Genomic DNA, 21,537 nt, shown 5'->3' with positions numbered 1-21,537 from the left:
TCCCCCAAGCAGCCAGGAGAGCCTCCACTTGCCCCAGCCTCAGGTCCCCAATGTCCTCCAGGCGCAGGCGAAGCTGCGCTGCACTCGGCGGCCGAGAGAACAGGTTGGCAAACAGGCCTGGGAACAGTGCCCCCCGCCCCCCACTCCCCGGCGCAAATCCGACCCCCCTCTTCCCAACGCAGGTGGGCAAACAACCTCGAATCTCAATACAACTTTGTGTGTTTCACCACGACAGGGCGCACGGCCTCAATCTCCCCTCGGGGGACAAAGCGGGAAATCGAGGTGCCCGGGGGGAGGGGAGGGGGGCCTCCGCAGGCCGCTCCCCTCCACGGGGAGCCTCGGGGCGGCGCGTCCCGTCTTACCTTGTCTGACGGCTTTGAAGGTGACGGCCTCCTTGCAGCTGTCGATGACGCCCAGCACGTCGTAGCGGGGCAAGCCGGACACCCGGACCCCCTGCACCTCCAGGAGCAGCTCGCCTGCGCCCAGCCGCGGGCCCTCGCCGCCGCCGGGGAGCTCCGCCGCCACCGCTCCGACGTACGGAAACTCCCCGTTCTCCGCGCCCCCCAGCACCGTCACCCCCAGCTCACCCTGGGGTCCCCGCTTCACGGTGCATTCGTGAACCCTGCTAGTCCAATGGTTCTTCTTCTGGATCACTTTCGACATGACGAGTCTCCCCCCTCCTCCCCCCCAAATGAAAATAATAAAATGAGAGACAGGTGCCCCCCACAGCACAGCCCCCGAGCCCCCGCTGGTTCATAGGAGAGCCGTCGCCCCGCCGAACAGCGCCGCGGGAGAGCCGCTCGCAGCCCCGCGCCCGCACGCTCCCGCGCACTCAAGCCATCACGAAACAAACTTTCCGGGCTTCCCCGCGAGCCCCGCGCCGGCGCCCGCGAGCTTTGTTTGCATTCCGGTGCTGCTCGGTCCACGTTCCGGCGCCCGGCCGTGCTCCCCGGGACCAGAGTCCACTCTGCGCCGCTCGGGTTATTTTTTTCCTTCCTTCCTCTCTTTCTGGCCTCTTGGAAATGCGGAGTCTGCTCTCTGCCTCCCGCCCGGCTCTCCTTTCCTCGCGGGCGGGCTGCTCCGGAGGGTGAGCGAAGCCCTTGCGGCCAGTTGCCGGGAGCCCGGGCGACGCCGTCGCGGAGCGGGGGCCGGGAGCGGGGGCGGCGGGGCCGGAGGGAAGCGCCCGCGGCCCCTTTAAGCAGATACAAAGGCTCGGCTTGTTTTGTTACAGTTCATTCTATTCCGCGCCGCCGAGCGCAGCGGCCGGGCGAGCAGACGCGCGCGCATGCGCCCCGCGGGCGCCGGCGGCCAGCCCGCCCCACCCCTCCTTCCCAAAGGGCGAGATTCCAATGTGCTTCCCTTTGGGTCCTAAAACCGACCTCGGGAGGAGGCGTTCCCCCTTTCGCACTCCGCTCCTATTCCTCCTTCTCTCTCCGCGCCCGGGACGCAGCAGACCCCCCGGGAGCTGCGGGGGCGCGCACGTGCTTCACTCCAACGGTTTGCAACTTTTGAAACGCGGTGACTCTGGCTTTGGGATTCGGAAACCGTCGCAAACAGGTGGGGGTGGGGGAGGCTCACGCAGCCTCGCGCCCGCGCTCACACACGCGGGCCGGCGGCCGACCACGCCGTGGGTCCCCCGCCCGCCGCGCCCCCGCACCGCACCCCGCGCCGCGCTCCCCCTAACGCCGCGCGCCCGAGCCGGAGGTGGGCGCCTGCCCCGCCCGCGCTGCCCCGGCTGGTTCGCGTCCTGGGGCAGGTCTAACCAGCGTCTCTGGCAAAGGGAGGTGCGGGGGCTATGGGGGGTCCTCTGGGCCCCCAAACTGGGACCCTGTGAGCATCACGCGCTCCCACACACACATGCTTAAACTTTGGGGCCAACTTTTGAAGACACGGGAAAGTAGAGACCAGGGAAGGAAGCCAAATGATGAGCGGAGGCCGGGGGCTTTTTAACTGCGCCCTCAGCAAAGGCTTCTGGCGTCTGATCTGCCCCCGGCTCGAGTTCCTAGCTGAGCCCAGAAGCCTTCGGACGCACCCCGGGGCCAGGAGATACGGATCGCCCCCAGGTCTGGGATCTGCACCCGCGTCCTGGCGCCCGCGGGGGCGGGGGCGCGGCAGCCGCCTCTCGGAATCCGCAGCCCGGGGCCGGGTGGGGGTGGAGGGAGGGCGAGCGGCCGTCCCGCGCCCCCGCGCTGCCGGCAAAGACTGCCCTGCGCCGGGAAGGCTGCCTCCCAATCAATACTCCCCAAATCAGCCTGGGCCGTAGAGTCTCCCAAGCAAATTTTTTCCTCAGTGATTTATAACTTGTTTGTTCATCTCTGGTCACAGGAGAGAGTCCAAGTGCTAAATAAGGGAGGTGAGTGGAAGGGACTCAGAAGGATGGCGGGCTGCAGCAGCCGGACGAGATCTGGGCTTGGGCTCCGCATGGCCCAACCTCTGTGTGACCTTGAGCAGGCTCCGGGACCCCTCGGAGCCTTCCCTTCTCTCCTGTTAAGTGAGAACAACACCCCACAAGGGCTTTAGGAGTAGTACATGGATGGACACTTGCAAAGGGCCCAGCTTGTAAAGTGAATACTTTTAAGTGGCGTATAATAAAAACTTACACTATTAGTAGCAGTAGCAGCAGTAGCAGTATGTGGGAAGAGAACTGGGAAAGCATTTGGGGTTTCCAGTTAGATGATGATGATAATTCTTCCTCTCCTTTCTAAAGCTTAAACTAGTATATGGGAACACATTTAAATATTTGTAAAGCACCGTTTGGAGGATGCTACCTAAGCTAACAAAAGTAAGGGAAGGATGTTGGATGCGTGTCTCTTGAGAGATCCAGAACTGAAACCGCCTTGCCTTGTAGTATTTGTGAAACGAGGAAGTGGCCCTTTTTCCTTGGCTCTTCTCGGTGAGGAAAACTTTATCTCCATGCTCTTTTTCTCAGAAGCAATCCGTTTATCTCAGGCTCGACTGGGTCAAAATGAGTGGGAGCTTCAAAACGTTCTTTCCCAGGCACAGTCCACCCAGCCCTTCAGAATCTCAGGACTCCCAAGGTTTCCCTTGAGTGGTGCTGATACACACGGTAGAGGAAGGAACACAGGTCTAGGATCTGGATCCCTCAGCATTTTTTACATCACAGACGCTTTTGGAGAACAAACCCGTGGTCCACATATTCCTCTAGAGGGTGAGCTCCAGGAGGGCAGGGAATTTGGGCAGTTTGCTTTACTGATGTTTTCCCAGTTCCTGGAACTGTACCTGGTACCTAGTTAATGCACAAGTTTGTCAGATGGATCCCCCACAAAAATGCACATTTTTGCATGCCACCTTAGAGTGGAGCTGCTCCCCTACAGATCATGAGTAAGATTTAACTGGTGGGGAAAGCCCACTTGCCAAGGATTCCCTCACCTGCCTAGAATCTGTGGTCTCCTCTCTGTTTCCTCAGTTGACTCTCACTCCCACCTGGGGGAGTCCAAAGGCTGGAGGAGACCAAGTGTCCTGTGATTCCTCCCACGGCACACCACCTTCCCTCTCTAGGATTCCAGGTGGCCTGCAGCTGAGACGGGAAAAGAACTTGGAATTTAGCACACTTCAGATTTTAGATGTGGAATAACGCCAAGAAGGGATACCTGAGGTACAGGGGGGAGGATGGAGGGACAATGAGAGAGACAGATTATAATCCAAGAACACAAGTAGTTTGAACCTCCAAAGCAGCTAAGACTGCCAGTTTTCAGGGTCTACGTTTTGAAAACTCCACTCCTCTGACCCTTTCTGTCGACTCTCTTTCACCTGGTCCTGTTCCTGTGTCCAGAACCATTTCGAAGCCACATCAGGGCAGAAATATCTATCCGATCCAGCTGTTGACTTCTCATCGCCTAGACCCATGCTGTATATGGAGTGTGCACCGTGCACATGTGCTGAATGAATACACGAGGACTTTAAACTGCATAATATGTGGCCTTTGAGACAAAGCCCGGTCAGTTTGGGTGGCTCAAACCAAGGTATCTATAGACCGTTTTCTTGAAAGAGTTGATAGTTATCTCATTTTGAAGTTGATTTTTCTTAAAGAGATGTAAAAGTGGGATCCTACTGTTCTCACTTCTCTCACTTAGGCTCTGACTTTAGTAATACATCCCAGTGGGGAAAATAATGCTGTAAAACACCTAACTTTGAGGTTACCATATATGCTGGGATAGCTATGTGCATTATTTTATTTAATCATCACAGCAACTGTGTAAAGTAGGTGTGACCTTGATTTTAAAATTGAGGAAAGTGAATCTAGAGAAGTAAAGAAATTTGCTCAAGAGCTTGGAAGTAACAAAGCCAGAGTGTGAACCCAGAGGCGTGACCCAGAGCCCATGCTCAGAACACTGTACTAGGAGAATGTCGGACGTGGCCACCTACCACTTAGCATATTTGGCTAACAGCATATTTTTGGCTCTTGAATCTGCCACAGACTGTGATCACACTAATTTAAGTCACCCTCCTATCTCTTCCCTTTAATCTGAGCCAATACAATGTTCCCCTTGGGCATCTAATCTCCTGCTCACTATCTGTGGGCTCTAAAGATTGAATAATTCACCAGAACGTAAGGACTATTAATTCGCAAACATTTCTAACGCGTTTGGAGATCTATGGGCTGTGGTACAGGTGACATGCCAAACATCCTTACACTGCTATTGCATTAGCATTTCAACAGTGAACTCTTAATAAGCACAGTAGATTACGAAGAGAACCAAATGATAACTCTGCACATATTAAGACCTTATTTTCATACAGCCAGTTCCACTAAGGGGAAAGGAAAAACCCATGAATATTAAATGTGCATTTCTTTTCTTTTTCCCAAATATGTTTCTTCCCCAAATTTTCCATTTGTAGTTAAATAAATTTATAATTACAGTCTAACGTGATATTTTGCCTCATTTTTTTGAAAATGTGAGGATGGGAAATAAGTTGGTGAGCTGTGGGGCAAAGAGCATATAAATTGGTTATCTTTTAATTTCTGAAAAATGCCAGCAAGAGGTGTATATTATAGATATCAGTATAAGTACATTGTACATATTCAGTATGGTAACTGACTCCGAACTGGCGATTTAGAGCAAAAGAGGAGGCTGGTGCCATTACTCAGATACAAAAGCCTCGTTAGGTTTGGCGGCTAGAACCAAGGTAAAGGGCAGGCAGTGAGGGTACTTTTGTGGTTCACTTGATAACTTTTTCTATCCCTCACAGAGACAGATGGGTAGTGTTCTCTGACCACAGTGTACTTCTCCTTTTAGTACTTTCAGCTGGGCAAGAATAAATAAAATGTTAATTCTTGTGACCTTCCTAGACACCACATGGAAACTATTACTTTAATATCCAGAGAAGGGACTCCAGGAAGAGAGCTTAATCCTCTGATGTTCTGGTGCATGTCCCTGGGAGAAATGAATATTGGTAACTGGAAGATTTGAAATTCGATGATAGTTGCAGAAACCCCAGAATATGTTATGGGAATCTCTCCTAAAATGTCCCAAATGATTCAGCTGCATACAACACTAAATATCCCAAATTAGCATTTTATCCTGCCTAATTCTACTGAAAACATGTCTGTTGATAACTGTTAATTTCCTTGAGAAGAGGACATTTGTATCTCTCATTCCATCTCCCACCCATTCTGTGACAGTATCATCGTTTGAACACAGTAGTTGCTTAAAGAAGACAGGGTTTGGTTATTGAAGCTGTTCCCTCTCCTCTTCCTCATTGCGTATCTGTAACAATTCACTGACCAAACAGAACTGGATGGGAGGGGAGGGAAATTCACACTCACACCGAGGGCGGGATGCCCCTATTTTTAAAAATACCCTACTGATAGGTTCTTGCAGAACAATTTTTTAAATAGATAAGGGAAAAGGCAGCATTAAATTAAGATATTAAGTATCCTATTACCTAGAGATAACTACTTTTTACATTTGGTTATATCTCCTCCTGGATTTTGGCCAATACACACACACACACAGCCTCTTTCTCTCCCCCTCTCTCCCTCTCCCTCCCTTCTTTTGAGATTTAGAGCTAATTTATGAAATAAAATAATCCTTTTTCTCCTTTTTCACTCACCAATATATCATCAGTTTCCTATTTGTAAACATAGACCTATATTTATCACTTTCAATAGCCCAACAACATTTCAAAATGTGTTTAACCAGGGTCCTACTAATGATCATTTAGGATTCTGAATGAAGCTATAGTGGTTATTTGTATTAGGATGTTTTGGTTACCAGTGACAGAAACCCAGTCAAACTAGCTTAAGCCAAAAAGGAAATGTATCCCCCCTATAACTGGCAACACTAGAAGTGAAACTAGTTCTGAGCGTGGCTAGATGAAGAGGCCAGGCCCTGCCCTCAGCTTTCTCTGCATCTCTCGGCTCTGCTTGGCTCTGTCGCCCTGTCCTCTCCTACTGCGTCCAGATCGGCCTTCTCCCGACAGCCAGGAAAGATAGCCCGAAGCAGCTGACATCATCCAGGTTTAGCAATGTCAGGGGAAGGAGATTTTCACTAACAGTTTGAAAAAGCAATAGACACATTTCTGTCTATATTACCACTTTCAGTTTCAGTTGTTGAAAGTAGAGGTAGAATCTGCCTGCTTTTCAGTGGCTTTGGCAAGAAACACAAGTGAGTCACAAACACCATCAGCTGCCTCATCAAGCCTGGCAGAGTGTGCATGGAGTTCGGACAACTCAGGGAAACCTCGGCAAGGTGGGTCCTCTGCGGGCTCTTATTGTGGCTGCCTTTCCTGTGGTTAAGAGTTCCAAGAATTCAAGTGTAGTGAGATTTGATTTCAATCAAAGCTGCAATGGTTGGCCCACATTTTGGTAGATATTTTGAAGATATGCTGAAGCTAGCAACTGTGCAGGATTGAACATTTTACAAAGGAAGCCAGTCAAGTGTTTTACTTGTTTAATACAGATGCTTTGTTAAATTACCTAAGATCAATTGCAAATGATCTGAAATGAATCTTAGTTTCTCTGAGGCTGCACTGAAAAAGACAAATATTCCAAGATGGCACACAACAGTTGGTATTTTGTTTTCATTCATTCATTTGTTCAACAAATGTTGATTAAATACTTATTTTTTCAATTCCTACTGGGCACTGATAGTACAAAACTAAAAGACACAGTCTTTTTTTTTTTTTTTTTTTTTTTTTCTGGAGGAAGTTTACCTCCTAATTGGATACTGAGACAAGAAAACAATTGTGTTTGGTAAGTTCAATAACAGGGAGCCTGGGGTGATCCTGGAAGACATCTCATTAGGGAGGATTGTAACCTGCAAACATAGCTTCAGAAACTAATGGTATCACTGTTAGGAGAAAGTCTTGCCTCCTCCCACTCTAATTTATTTTAATAGTATTTTAAGAAGTGAAAGACAAAGTCCAGTTTTATGATCACATCATGGTACTCAAAGGTGTGTTTTATTGGAACCATTCACAGAGTTCTCAGATGGTTACAGTCACCCACAGTGTGAAGATATGGTTCCATAAAGCACAGTGCTGTCGTGACACAAAGCTGATCCAGCAAACACTAGGGGGGGGTTGGAAAGTGACTCAGAGTAATGAAGCAATCTGGAATCTGAGCAGCCTTGGTCCTTGAACTGTGCCATCTTTGGAAAATTGTTCCCTGCAAAACAATTAGCCAGATAAATGAGGGCCCCCCAAAACCTGTATCCAGATGAATGAGGGCCCCCCAAAATGTATTATTCACTTTCCAGATTTAGCACATTCCTAGAATTTTAAGCTTATTTTTATGGACCGTTGCCCAGGTAAGGGGAGGCTTAGCCAAACCCAGCATCCCCCAGGGAGTCAGTGCCCAAATTTAGTCTTTGTGTTCCGAACACTCCTGACACTCTGGCTGAGAAATTCAGCAGGCTGAGTTTCGGTACCCCAAGGATTTTACATGCAGCAGGGAATTGCTGAATTAAGCTAAGTATTGGAAGACACTGCAGTTTTAATTATTAAGTTAGCCCTCTGCTTTAGTGAATGCACAAGCTGGCATAGGCTTGGGAATGTTTCTGCTTCCAAACTCACAGCATCTGCATTTTTCAGATATTTGACCTTGTGCTTTTGACCTTTCCTCTAGAATCCTGAGTGAGCTGGGAACACTCACAGCTGAGTGATGGGAGCAAAAACTAGACAGATAACAGTTCTTTCTTTTCTTTTTTAACTTAAATCCTAGACTACTCTGTTTTAGACTAGACTCAATTTCCCCTTCAGTTATTCACTTTATTTTAACATATTACCTTGCTATGACTTGACTTTTTGAATTGACACCACTAAAGCCTAAATCTGTCAAAACTACGAAATTCACTTGCTAAGGCAGCTGGAGTTTCCTGACACTGCTCTCAACAGCTGAGATCCTTCTCAAGGTTACTGTTTTCAAACTTTTTAATTGCTGTTCAGAATAAGAAATGCATTTTGTTTCTCTACCCAGCACACATACACATATATACATATTATTGAAACAAAAGTTTCATGAAACCATATTTGTCCTTTCTGTGTGGGATGCACTGTGCCAGGGTTATGGCCCACAGCCAAGTCCCTTCCTTAACCTTTGTCTTTATGACCAGTGAGCTAAGAATGATTTGACATTTTTAAATGGTTGAAAAATAAATCAATAGAAGGATAACATTTATATTATAACATTTATTTACAATATGTCATGCATCCTTAAATCTTTGCACTTATTGTCTCATTAAATCTACACAATAATTTATCTTTGTCTTAATCAAAATGATGACCATAATAGAAATGGAGGGTAACATGTTTCGGGTGAGTGGTCATCGTGCCGGATGCTGTGGTGAATGCTTTAGATGATGCATTTATTTAACCCTGTCTATGAATCAGGGAGTGTTAGTATTTCCATCTTACAGATGAGGAAACGGAGACTTGACAAGACTGTGTAACTTGCACAGCGTCACACACCTAGGAAGTGGCATTGGGATTTGATCCTAGGTTTCTCTGTTTCTAAACCTATGATTTTGACTCCCATTCATCTTTGCAGCAACACTGGCCCAGCGCATACTGAAGAATGGATGACTATATACATGAATGAACGAAGGGCTCAGAGATAAAATGACAGGCTCTCATGGATCCTGACCAAACAAGGCAACACAGACAAATTAGGTGACTGCTCTGTGCTTTAAAAAGCAAGCAAGCAAACAAAGTATGTGTCTCATTTATTGAGTGCCAAGCACTACAGGTAAGTACTTTCAGTAGGTTTTCTCTCTCGATCCTCATAATGACACTGTGAGGTAGATGCTACCCCTATTTTACAGAAGACGTGAAGTTACCTTGTCTGAGATGACACAGCCAGTATTCAGACCGGTGTGATTAAGACCATGTTCTAAATCACTGTGCTATGTACCTTCCTTTATTAATTTCTAATGTCACTGTAATACTATCTATCCCATTTTGTGGGCAAAATAAACAATGTATGAGCCTTCATTAATAGCTATAATGTTTCCCAATGACATCTTTCTCTATCAAAATTTCAGAATCTTTTGGAAGACGTAGAGGAGGGCTAGAGACGCCCTCCACTACATTTGATATAGTGATTGTGTTCTAAAAATGTTGTTATGTATCTTTGCTAGTTTTCTGTACATCTAAAACTATTCTAAAACTAAAAGCTTACTTAAAAAACACTCTGAAGCACATGAAAAGTTGTTTCACATCATTAGTCATTAGGGAAACGTAAATCAAAAGCACAATAAGATCCCACTTCATACCCGCTAGGATGGGTATAATTTTTTAAATAGGAATTTACAAATGTTGGTGCATGCAGATATGAAGAAATTGGAACACTTATACATTGCTGGTGGGGCTATAAAATAATGCAAACACTGTGGAAAACATTTGGTGGTTCCTCAATAGGTAAAACATAGAGTCACTATATGACCCAGCAATCCCACTCCTGGGTATTGACACCCATTGCAAACAAAAACATGCATGAATGTGCAGAGCAGAAATATTGACACTAGTCATGATGGAAACGATCCAGATGTCCATCAACAGATGAATGTATAAACAAAACGTGATTGCCCATATGATGGAGTATTATTCAACTCTAGAAAGGAGTAAAGTAGTGATTACAGTGAAGAACTCTGAAAACATGAGGTTAAATGAAAGAAGCCAAATACAAAAGACCACACCGTGTATGGTCCCATTAATATGAAATGCCTAGAATAGGCAAATCCATGGAGACAGAAAATACATCAGTGGTTACCAGGAACGTGGGAGGAAGAGGGGAGGCCAGTGCTGCCTAATGGTTATGGGGTTTTCTTTTGGGGTGATGAGAATATTCTGGAACTAAATGGTGACTGCATAACATGGTGAATGTACTAAATGCCACTCAATTGTCTACTTCAAAATGATTAAAATGGTGAACTTTATGCTATGTGAATTTTACCTAAATTTTAAAAAATAAACACTCTGACACCATTAAAAAGTTGTGGTATACTAAAAAAATGTAGAATATATGTACAATATAACTTACAATGGGAAAAATTTAAATCTCACATGAGATGCCAGTTCCCAGTGCAGCGCCTTGTCCAGGGCATGGGCTTTCGTAACTGGTAGCTCCACAGTGAAGCCCTGGATGTCACGTGCGAGTGGCCCCAGTCCTAAGGCAGGTTCTGTAACCTGTCCGAAACTGTCCTCTTTCAGTAACTGTGCATTATTTCTGTTATTGTAATGAAATATCTTTATGTAGCTGCCACGTAGCATAACAGTGATGATTAATATTTACCTAATTCTCTTTTTTCCTTTTTATGTGAATTGAGCGTTGCTAATCTTCCTAGTGACCATTACATTAAAAGCAAAGTGATCTGCCCGGCCGGGCATGGCTCAGCGGTTGAGCGTTGACCTGGGGTCCAGGTGATCAGGGTTCGATTCCCGGTCAGGGCACATGCCCGGGTTGTGGGCTCGACCAATGACTCTCTCATCATTGATGTTTCTATCTCTCCCTCTCTCCCTCTCCTTTCCTCTTTCTGGAATCAATAAAGATATATTTAAAAAAAAACAACAAAAACAAAGTGATCGGGGTTTGGGGCGATAATCAGATTTTTATCTCTGTATGTGGCTTCCTTTTTATTTTAATCCTACCCAAGGATATTTTTCCATTGGTTTTTCAGAGAGAGTGAAAGGGAGAGAGACAAGAGAGAGAGAAAAGCATCGATATGAAAGAGACACATTGATTGGCTGCCTCCCAAGCACCCGGACTGAGCCTGCAACCCAGGTACGTGCCTTTGGCTGGAATCAAGCCCAGGACCCTTCGGTCTGTGGGCCAGTGCTCTAACCACTGAGCCAAACTGGCTAGGGCCATATGTGGCTTTCTACATCCCAGGAAGAGGTTACTGTGAACAGGTCTTTAGAACAGTTTCTACACTCATATGTGGAATATAATGAACAAAATAAAAAAATAGTAATAAAATAAAATAGTTTCCACAGGCCCAGCTGGTGTGGCTCAGTGGACTCCGCGTTGTCCCATGCACCGAGAGGTCACCAGTTCGGTTCCTGGTCAGAGCACATGCCCGGGTTGCGAGCTCGATCCCCAGTACAGATCATGCAGGAGGCAGCCGATTGATGTTGAGGTTTCTCTCTCATCGATGCTTCTATCTCTCTCTCGATCTCCCTCTCTCTCTAAAACAAATTAAAATCAAAATAAATCAGAATAGTTTCCACAGGAGAATAGCAATCCACTATAACTATTATGTGGGGTTATAATAAACTTTATGTTAAACTGCTATTACTAAAATTTCTAGGCCGATTCCAACCTGTTGCCAAGTAAGAACAGTTACAGAATCTAGGAGCTGGTAGGAAAGATTTTATTAAGAGAAAAGATACCTATTTTTCTTCCCCTTCCCTTGAGGATAACTAAGCTGTCACCACAAATATCAAGACTGCTATTTCTTTATTTGCATATGGCATCCTCCCAGGTAATTTATGGAGCAAATCCTAAAACAGCTCCGAAAGAAACCATATAGCTGCGTTCATAACTGAGAGGCCAAAACATTTAAAGAGGCAGGTCAAATTCATCTCCCAAAGGTTCAGACAGGACCCTCCATCCACTCTGTACCATAGGCAGCTCCTCAAGCCGCACAACGTAGCCTTAGGAAGAGAAGATACTTCTAGAACCCTGCCCCCTAACCCTGCTTTTCCCCTCTGGCTCTCCTGGGAGTTGAGGAATGCTGAAAATAGCTTCAGGGTTTGGCTTCCAGTTGGTCAACCCTGATGCTAATTTCTCTATGGACACTTTAAGAAGAATTTTTTCAGTGATTTTATAAAGAGAAAGGGGGGGATTGGCTTGTTGGTCCACCCATTTATGCATTCATTGGTTGATTCTTGTATGCGCCCTGATGGGGATTGCTGAACCCACAACCTTGGAGTATAGGGGCGACGCTCCAGCCAACTGTACCCGGCCGGGGCCTGGGACACTTTTAATCTCTGTTCTTGGCAAGAAGCTGCAGGATGTCAAAAGCTGCCCGCTGAGTGAATAGATGTGTGTTGCAGAGCAGCAGAGTGGGTCAGAGGGGTACCGGGGGGGGGGTGAAGGTTTAACTGGAGTCCCCCCCTGCTCCCACATTCTAGTCTCACCACAGCTGGAACTAAGGTGACTCACTTCGACCTGTCGTATTAACACAACCGAGATGGCCGAGACCCCTTATTCTTCTTCTGTGACTCCTGCAAGTAGGGAAAAGGGCCTGTATTTGCCTTAGTGGTATCTGTACCTCTTCATTCAGGTATTTATTCATCCAGAAATGTTCACTGAGTGCCTGCTATGAGCTGACAATTTGGTAAGCACTAGGTACTGATTCAGCCTCGCATTGAATAAAAATTTATTTAACATCGAATACCTGTCAGGCATTTGAGCTACTTAGGGGGAAAAACAGTCAAATAAGTTGACAGAGGTTCACTCTCACAGAGCTTACATTTTAGTGGCACAATACACGAATAGAAAATAGTTTTTAAATAGCGTAGGTGGTACAGAGGGGAAAAGGGACTCGTGATGCTCACAGTGGGGTTTGCTCTTATGTATAGGAGGTCAGGAAAAGCCTTGGACAGAGTTCATATATGAGCTGAGACCTGACAGCAGCGAGAGAGGGGACCCAGCAGCTCTCTGGGAGACAGCCCCCCCCAGAGAGGGAACAGCAAAGGCAGAGGCCCTTAGGCCAGACTGTGCTTGGTGTGCAGGGGAACACGGAGTGAAAACAGTAGACAAGGCTCCGTCCTTCACAGACAGTTCAGATGGTAATCAAATATCTCCCCAGTAGATGTCTAGTCCTGAAGGGTCCAGGTGCCAAGAGGGAAACACAGGTGGGGCTGAAGCTCCGAAAAGGACACCTGATTGAATCTTAGGAAACATAGTTTAAAATGAAATCCAAAGAAGGAGAGGTTAACCTGGTGAAGGGGAGTGAGACTGAGGTGCTAGGGAGCATTTCCTGTAAAGGAGACTGTGTGTGTTCAAAGGGGTGGAAGGAGACAGCGCTAGTTCTAAGAAATGAAGCATCCAGGCATCTGCCTTGCAGAGAGCGAGGGGAAAGCATCCCTGATAAGCTGGAAGATATGAGCAGGGGACATGGCCCACAGGGTCTCCGCAGTTTGAATTATGTGACTGTCTAAGTAAACATGTCTACAGCCTGTCTTCTCGGCGGGAGCAAGCCCCCTGGGGCTGGGACCCTGCCTCGTCCGCTGCTGCGTCCCCCTCCTGCCCAGAGTGAGGTAGGTCTGCAGCAAGGGCACGGTTTGCATCTGTTGGCCGGCAGGCTGGGTAACACCTCAAGCAGTGTAAGAGCCATCTGAAAGCCTCAGTAATGGAACGGCAACTTGCGTTTTGTGAGTAGTCAGCTCTGCCAAATGCTGGGTTTAGAAAAGCCGGTGGACTCGGCAGTATTCGAGGCGGTGATTTCTCTTTCAAAACCACAGGCAAAAGCTGACTGTGACCACGGAGAGCTCCTCCCTCTGAGCAGCCGAGTCCGCAGGGCGCCTCGCAGCCTGGGCCCTGCCCACATGGAGCAGAGGTCTCGGCATTCCTTGGCGACCGTGCCCTTCTTAGATCGGTGCTCGTTTGCACAGTAGTAAAGAGTAAAACTGCCAGATGAAAACAATATTGTTCTTTCATTTCGAGAACATGTGTGGTGTTACCTAAGGTACCTGTTGTCCGCCCAGCAGACTGCCTGCCAAGGCATCTTCGCTGTGAGAGAGAAGAAACGTAACATAGCTCTGGGACAGGGCGCAGAGAGTTAGCCGCGGCCTCATTTTTGTAAGAAGAAAGACCCACCTTTGGGCGCCATTCCTCACCTTTGTCTTTTGGGCCTGGAGTAACAGGCCTAATGCTTGTCCTCCCACCTCCACGTCCCTGTGCCCCTTCCCAGCAGCCCTCCTCTCCGTTTGAAGACGCCTGTGGCCCTGGGGCAGCGGGGCCTTTCCCGGGGCAGGAGCAGCGGCCCGGGTGCCCCTGAGAGGCCATTTCATCCACCTGGCAGCGGCACTGCCCGGCCTGCTCAGGTGGCCGAGGCTGGCTCGTTGGCATGAACTCCAGTTATTGCTCTTGGAATCCTGGGACGGATGCTCCCTTCATTCTGGACTGTGGGGTGAGGCTGCAGTTACAGGGCCTGGAGCAGAGCCTGGGGCCCGTGCAAACTCAAAAGAGGCCAGAGTTGAGAGAATCGAAGGGAAAGAGCGGTGAAACTCCAAAAACATTGTGAACCTCAGGATCAAACCACACCTGAGTCCTGCCCTGCTTCTGGACTCTTTCGTTAATAAGCCGGTACATTCTGCTCATTGTTTAAACTGAGACTTCTGTAATTGGTGGTCAGGCCATCCCAGATGGTAAGGGTGATGACAATTCAGAAACAATTTCCTGTTCTCTAAAAATGCAGCAGGTCACCCCCAATAAATTTCATTTTTAAAAGTAAGTAAATATACAGCAATGATACCGTTGTAATTAACTAGTTATTAATACTAGGAAAGGAGCAAAGGGAAGGCCAGATATTATTTAGAGGCATGTCATTTGGGCAGCTTCACCAGGAAGCTACAACTTTACACTCCTCAGGGGTCCAACAAAGGGAAGGTAGACGCATGCCCAGTAAAGCTGAGGGGACTATGGAAGGTGCTTGCTGTCAATCACACCTGGGGACAGAGATGTTTGGTCGGAATGGGCGTGGCCACTGCAAGGGCTGGAAGATTTGGGCTACATAACCCCCTGAAGGAAGGAGTCCACCCTCTCGGCTCACTTGGGACTCTGTGGGGCTCTTTTGCTCCTGCTCCCCTGCACCTGCCTGCAGGGCCCGCAGCCATGTGGACCCCACACACATGCAATGGACTAATGGGCTGAAACTAGCCTGATGCTGGACTGGGCCCAGCTCCAGCATGGAAAGGAACTGGGCACTGGCTCTGATTTTAGCTCCACTGAAACCCCAGCTACACTTCTTCTGTGGCTGGACTAAGGGAGATGGGGAAACCCAGCGATTTAACTCCACGCAGATAAAAATCAGTCGTCCTCCCGTGCGACTCAGAACATTCTTTTTCTCTGGATATGGGGAGCATCCCACCCCCAGCACCCTGTGGGTAAGAGGACCACCCGCGTCATCCGGTATCGGCAACACATATAGGAAATCAGAATGCGGGTGGAAGCTCCAACATCCATCTTCTTTTAATTTTTTTAAGTGAAACCTTCCAAGAGTGAATTCCTTAAATATATTAATGAAATTTTGCATAAGTAAAAATGCATGTTTTTTTTTAAAAATGCCGAGTCCCAAGGGACACACAGCAAGAAGAGGGCCTCCATCCGCTCTCCTGGGTCCCCTCCCAAAGGCAACATGTTAACTATTTTACACAGGTTCATATGTCTACTTCCTAAAAACTCTGTACATTTCTCTCTTAATTTACACAGATGCTACTATATGCTGTTAGCCCCTTGCCTTTTTTGCTTAGAAATAAATCTCAGAGGTTGATGCATATAGAAAATATTTAGCTGCTGCTTAAATACAGCAACATGGCTAGACATTTTTAATTCTTCATTTTATTGCTACCTGCATGCAGGGACCAGTAAGTTGGTTTGTTTAACCAGTGAAATGAAGCAACGTTAGCAAACATCTTCACAGGCCTCTGAGAGAATTCCTTTAAAATTGTGGAACAGCTCCACACTACCCCATTTTTTTTTTTGGTTCTGTAATTTGACTAAATGTCAAGATTCTATGGAAAGTCATTTAGGAATTCATACAAAGCTACAACAAATGTTGTCCATGCTCCTTTGTTTGAGAGCTGTATAAAATGTTCTAAACAACCATTTATGTAAATACAGGCCTTCGAACCAAAATTTCAGACCCTCAATAAAAGTAATTCAAAAATTGGTTTTGAGTTTTTTTGTTTGTTTTGTCTTCTTTGGCATTTAACCTTCTTTTCCTCTACAAATAGATGGATTCTTTTTTCTCATTCAGTAATCCATCCATTCATTTACTCAAAAAATATTTATTTGGCACCCACTGTGTTGGAACATTTGGGTGCTGGTCCTTACCTTGTGGGCCTAACGTTACATGTTCGTCTGAAAAGATAAAAGGCCTATCAGGAGGACCATTCAGCGTTCTGTGGTTATTTAGACACGCGAAGAGTCAAAGGACTTTAACTGTAACAGATTTACAGTTGTTTCAGTGCAGAGCAACTAGCATTGGGCTGTTTTAGAAGAGGTTATAACTTTTTTTTAAATTAAAAAAAGTTTTTTAACACAAGAAAATCAAAGTTTAATACATGCATATGGGGAATTCACATACGCATGATAATTTCATGAAAATTCCAAAGACAGTGAGGCAACATTGGGTATATAAGATATTTTTGGACAAAGAGGACAGGGCGGGAACGGGGCACTAGATTTCAGATGTGAGAATGGGCAATTTGCAGGTAGTTGAGGAAGATGAAACACACATGGCAGGAAGATCCTTGCTGGGTGACTCAGGAACAGTGGGGAAATGGAGGGGTGTTATCTAGGGGTGCCTGCCTGAGGTCCTTTTGTTTACCACACTTAAATCAAATTAGGATAATGCAAAATCTTAAGAGCTCCTTCCAGAAGCAGGTTTCTCTGTCTGAATCTCTTGGGCAGGATGGGGGGGTGGGGGTGTCAAAGGTTCTTTCTGAGTTAGAAGAGATCATTTCTATGCTAGATCATTTAATATTTCTAAGTAAAAAAATAAGGAACCAACAATCCTTTTCAGGGAGAGCCTCCTCACAATCCTGACTGCGAGACACAGCTCCAGGCACTCATCAGGCTCGGTCCTGCAGCCCTCACTGTCTGCATGAGGCCGACTGGACCGGGTTGGCTGGCGGCCTATGAGCAGGCCTGGCTCCAGACCTTTGTCCAGTAGGAATGATGCTAACAGCATTGCGCCAATCAGATCCTCTCTTTAAGCTGACATCCAGAGAAAACACAATACATGTTAGTTAAGGAAGCAAAAAACCAAAGGGGAGTAGCGGCTGAGTCATGTCCCTGTTGAACCCCTAGTCAAGGTGTTCAAGCCCAGGTCAGGGGGTGCCTTCATTCTAGGGTATTTGTTCTCAAACCTGAGCATGCATTAGAATCACCTGGAGGGCATGTTAAAAACAGATGCCGGACTCACCACTAGCGTTTCTGATTCAGTGGGGTGGGTGGGGGTAGGAGGTGAGAATTTGCATTTCTAATAAGTTCCTAGATGATGCTGATGCTGGTGATCCAAAGACCACACTTTGAAAACTACTGCTCTAGAGAAATCTTTGACTCATTCAAGTCCAAGTCTCTATGGGTCCTGTCCTTACCTTTAGGCCTGAATGTTCTGTTCCCTGGGTCCCTTTGAGATCACCCTTCCACAGAGCAGAAATTCTTGATTGCCTTGTTTTTCTGCAGGGCTTTACAACGTCTTCACATTGTTTGAATGACTCTGAATGAGTCCTTACCACAATATGAACCCAGCAAATAGAACATAGTAATAAGTATTTACAGACAGAAAGCATTCGATAAATGATAACTAGATGTTCTCCTCGGAACTGCACTGAGTCTTCCTCTAAATATTTTGTCCCTAAATTTATTACTGTAGGGTTGTTTATTTTGTATTTTTCTTCTGAAAAATGTTTAATTTCCTCTTGAATCTTACCAGTCAAGTATCTAAGAACCAATTTTGGCTCAGCATTTACATTTTTTCTACAATTGCAATGTTCCATTCCGTCGTAGTCTCAAAAAATATTAAAACTCTGAGAAAATAAGAAGAATTGCTAACAGAATGAGATTGAACTCTTCCTGGGGCCTGGATACACTGTTCTTGACAAATGAGTGTGTGATTAAAATATTTTACCTATGAGGAAATATGTGATCACATTTATTACAAACAGAACCAGAAAGACTTCATAGAAGTTAATTTATATCAGGCCCCATATTTAGATTTCTTAGGTCTCTGCTTTTACCGTTTGTCTTATTTCAAACTTTAAAATGGAATATTTATTATATGATTATTTCTTGTCTCTCTCCTCTGCTGGAATCTAAGCGTCATGGGTGACTGGGTCTATTTGTCCACCAACTTTCAGGGACTAGCACATGACAGATGCTCAGTAAATATTAGTGGATGTTATGGACTAAATATTTGTGTCTCCCTGCCCCCCCCAAATCCTAACCCCCATAGAATTGGGAGGCGGAGCCTTTGGGAGGTAACTGGGTCAGAGGGTGGAGCCCTCATGAATGAGAAGGTGACCTATGGAAAGGACTCCAGAGAGCTCGCTCCCCTCTTTCTGCCATGTGAGGGCACAGCCAGAAGAGGGCCCTTGCCAGAAAGTAGCCATGCTGGCACCCTGGGCTCAGACTCCAGAAGTGTGAGAAATGAATTTCTGTTGTTTATAAGCTACCCAGTCTATGGTACTTCATTATAGCAGCCTGGGCAAACTAAGACAGTGGAATTGAATTTGTTGGGCAATGCTCTTATTATTAAAATGTACTAAGGCAAGAGTAGTTTGTATAATAAAATTAAAATAATAAAGTGAAAATAAAATAGCCTATTTAGTAAGCCAGGGAGTAGGAGGAAGCAGCAACATAGCTAAGAATTTCTTCCTTCTAACTGATAGAAACACGACTTGTGGCCAAGGGCAAGTGAATTAGTTTGTTTAACTGGCGAAATGAGAAACCTTCACAGGCTTCTGAGGAAACAATTCATTTAAAATGAGCCCTGAAAGCTCAGTTGGTTAGAGCATCGTCCCGATGCACCAAGGGTATAGGTTTGCTCCCCGGCCGGGGCACATATAGGAATCAACCAATGGATGTATAAATGAGTGGAACAACAAATGGATGTTTCTCTCTCTCTCTCTTTCTCTCTCTCTTGCTCAATCAATCAATCAATAAAATTTATAAAATAAAAATAAAGTGACTGTGCTCTACATACTGTAAAAGAAATGTAAGCCCATAACACAAATGACAGTCTGATACACCAAAAGGGGTCCTTTCATCTCAAGACCTTGAGGCATTTTGTAAATGATAACTATCTCTTACATCATCCCTTCTGAGGTAAGAATTATTTCCCTCATTTATAATGGAGACTACATAAAATTGTTTCTCCCAAAGCCCCAAGTCATAAATGCTCTTTGAATCCCCTACCTGCTGAGATATGTGTAAGTTAGCCCATAAATCACATTGTTAAAGAAAAACTTTACATCGGGGCAGCTATGTTTTGGCTATCAAGAGACTAAGCTCGTTAGGGATTTCAGACTTCGAGTAAAAATTTCCCAGTGATGAGTGGAAATGGGAATGGACTGAAAGAATTTCAAGACAAAAATCTTTTCAGTTCTACTTCATAATTTAATGACATTTTCAATATTTGGATGGGCTAAGAGATGAATTGACTTCAAAACACATTCTGAAATTGCAGGTGACCTGGAGCCAAAATAAAGAATCTCTGACCAAGCATACATTCTCAGAGGAATGATAATAAAAGCCTAGACTGGAAGAATGTTTCATTTTATTGCTCAAATCTGTAGAAATTCACCATGGCAGAGCAAACTTTTAATATCTGGTCACAACAGGACATCGTTCTTAATGATACCCAGCTGCAGAGAGTGTGCTTGGATTTTCATCCCTACCTTTGTGCTAGGAGGGACCCTACATTTTAGATTTACGAAATCATAACTTTTTTTCATAAAAGTTTACAGGTATCAAAGAAAAATCACAAGGACAGTACCAAAAGCTCCATATAGCCTTTACCTACTTCACCAGTTGCTAACATCTTGCCCATGTTGCTTGTCATATATAAAGTTTTCCCCAAACCATTTACAATTAAGTTGCATTCTTGCCACCTAACCCTTGAATTTTCAGTGTGTATCCCTAAGAACCAGGACATCCTCTTACACAACTGCTCCACAGTCGCCTACTCCAGGTGATTAAACGTTAATCAATACTTTTATTTAATCTACTGTCCACATTCCAATTTGGTTGACTGATCCAGTAAGGACCTTTATTGCATTTTTTTCTCCAGTATGGGATTCAGACCAAGATTACGTATTACATTTTGTTATTATGTCTCCTTTAATTTTGATCAATCCTTCAGCTTTTCTATGTCTTTCACGACAATCACATTTTTTGGAGAACACAGGTCCATTTTATTTATTTTTATTTATTTTTATTTATTTTTATTTTATTTATTTATTTATTTATTTATTTATTTATTTATTTTTTAAAATATATCTTTATTGATTTCATAGAGAGGAAAGGAGAGAGAGAGAGAGAGCTAGAAACATCAATGATGAGAGAGTCATTGATCGGCTGCAGCCCGAAACCCGGGCATGTGCCCTCACCAGGAATCGAACCCTGATCACCTGGATCCTAGGTCGACGCTCAACCGCTGAGCCACGCCCGGCCGGGCCACAGGTCCATTTTAAATAGATTACATAGAAACATTTTTTTGAGAAATGTAGGTTTCTGGTTGTTGTGGTTGTTTTCCAATGAACAACTGTCGTTGGTAACCGGAAGACACGGAGAGAAGAGAACGGGGGCTTCTAACTCAGCCCGCGCGGAGCCCACCCCACGTGCATTCACGTGTACCGTGTGCGAAGGCAGCCCTGGCACCCAGCTGCCACCAAGGACGCCCTCAGGGTTCCTTCCCACCCCTCCACCCTAGGGGAGTGTCCTTGGTCACTGCACCCTCGTCGTCTGGCACCCGGGCTGCTCTCCAGGAGATGCCCAAGGGGTCTAAGTGAATGACGTCCGCAGGGGAGAGACAGTGTACTCAGGGGTGCTCAGTGGCAGCATCTCCCTTCGTTTTCTCTTAATCGCCTCGATGTGGTGACCAGGCATGAAATGACGGAGCGGATATTCAAAGTTGACAGCTTCGCCTTCTCGGGACAGCCGGCTTTCGCAGCAGGCCGCAGGCATTCCCCTGGGAAGAACATTTGACTTCCCAGATGCTTAAACCCCACTGCCCTGGTGCTGTCCCGCGATCTTGAACGGCTGTCACCAGGAGTTTCTTCCCTACCCATTCCCCTCTCCATACTTGGGCGTACCCCAAACTCATAAACGTAAATCCTGCTGAA

General features: G+C 45.8%; 1 protein-coding gene across 16 annotated transcripts in view; it reads right to left on the bottom strand.

Annotated features, from left to right (window-relative positions):
* The window catches only part of MAGI1 (membrane associated guanylate kinase, WW and PDZ domain containing 1), a 511,189-nt gene extending 509,950 nt beyond the window's left edge, over positions 1 to 1,239 (bottom strand). For 15 of the 16 annotated variants that reach the window (XM_081159072.1, XM_081159081.1, XM_081159083.1 and 12 more), the window contains exon 1: positions 363 to 1,239. In XM_081159072.1, the coding sequence (XP_081015198.1) occupies positions 363 to 663 (301 nt within the window). In that variant the 5' untranslated portion in view covers positions 664 to 1,239. The remainder of the gene's footprint in view (positions 1 to 362) is intronic. The other variant, XM_081159075.1, reaches the window with a different exon arrangement.
* Between the last annotated feature and the right edge of the window lie 20,298 nt (positions 1,240 to 21,537).

This window comes from Miniopterus schreibersii (assembly GCF_964146895.1).
Source record: "Miniopterus schreibersii genome assembly, chromosome: 15".
Lineage (NCBI taxonomy): Eukaryota > Metazoa > Chordata > Mammalia > Chiroptera > Miniopteridae > Miniopterus > Miniopterus schreibersii.
Note: the sequence above shows the minus strand (reverse complement) of the source record. Positions and strands in the feature narration are given on the sequence as shown.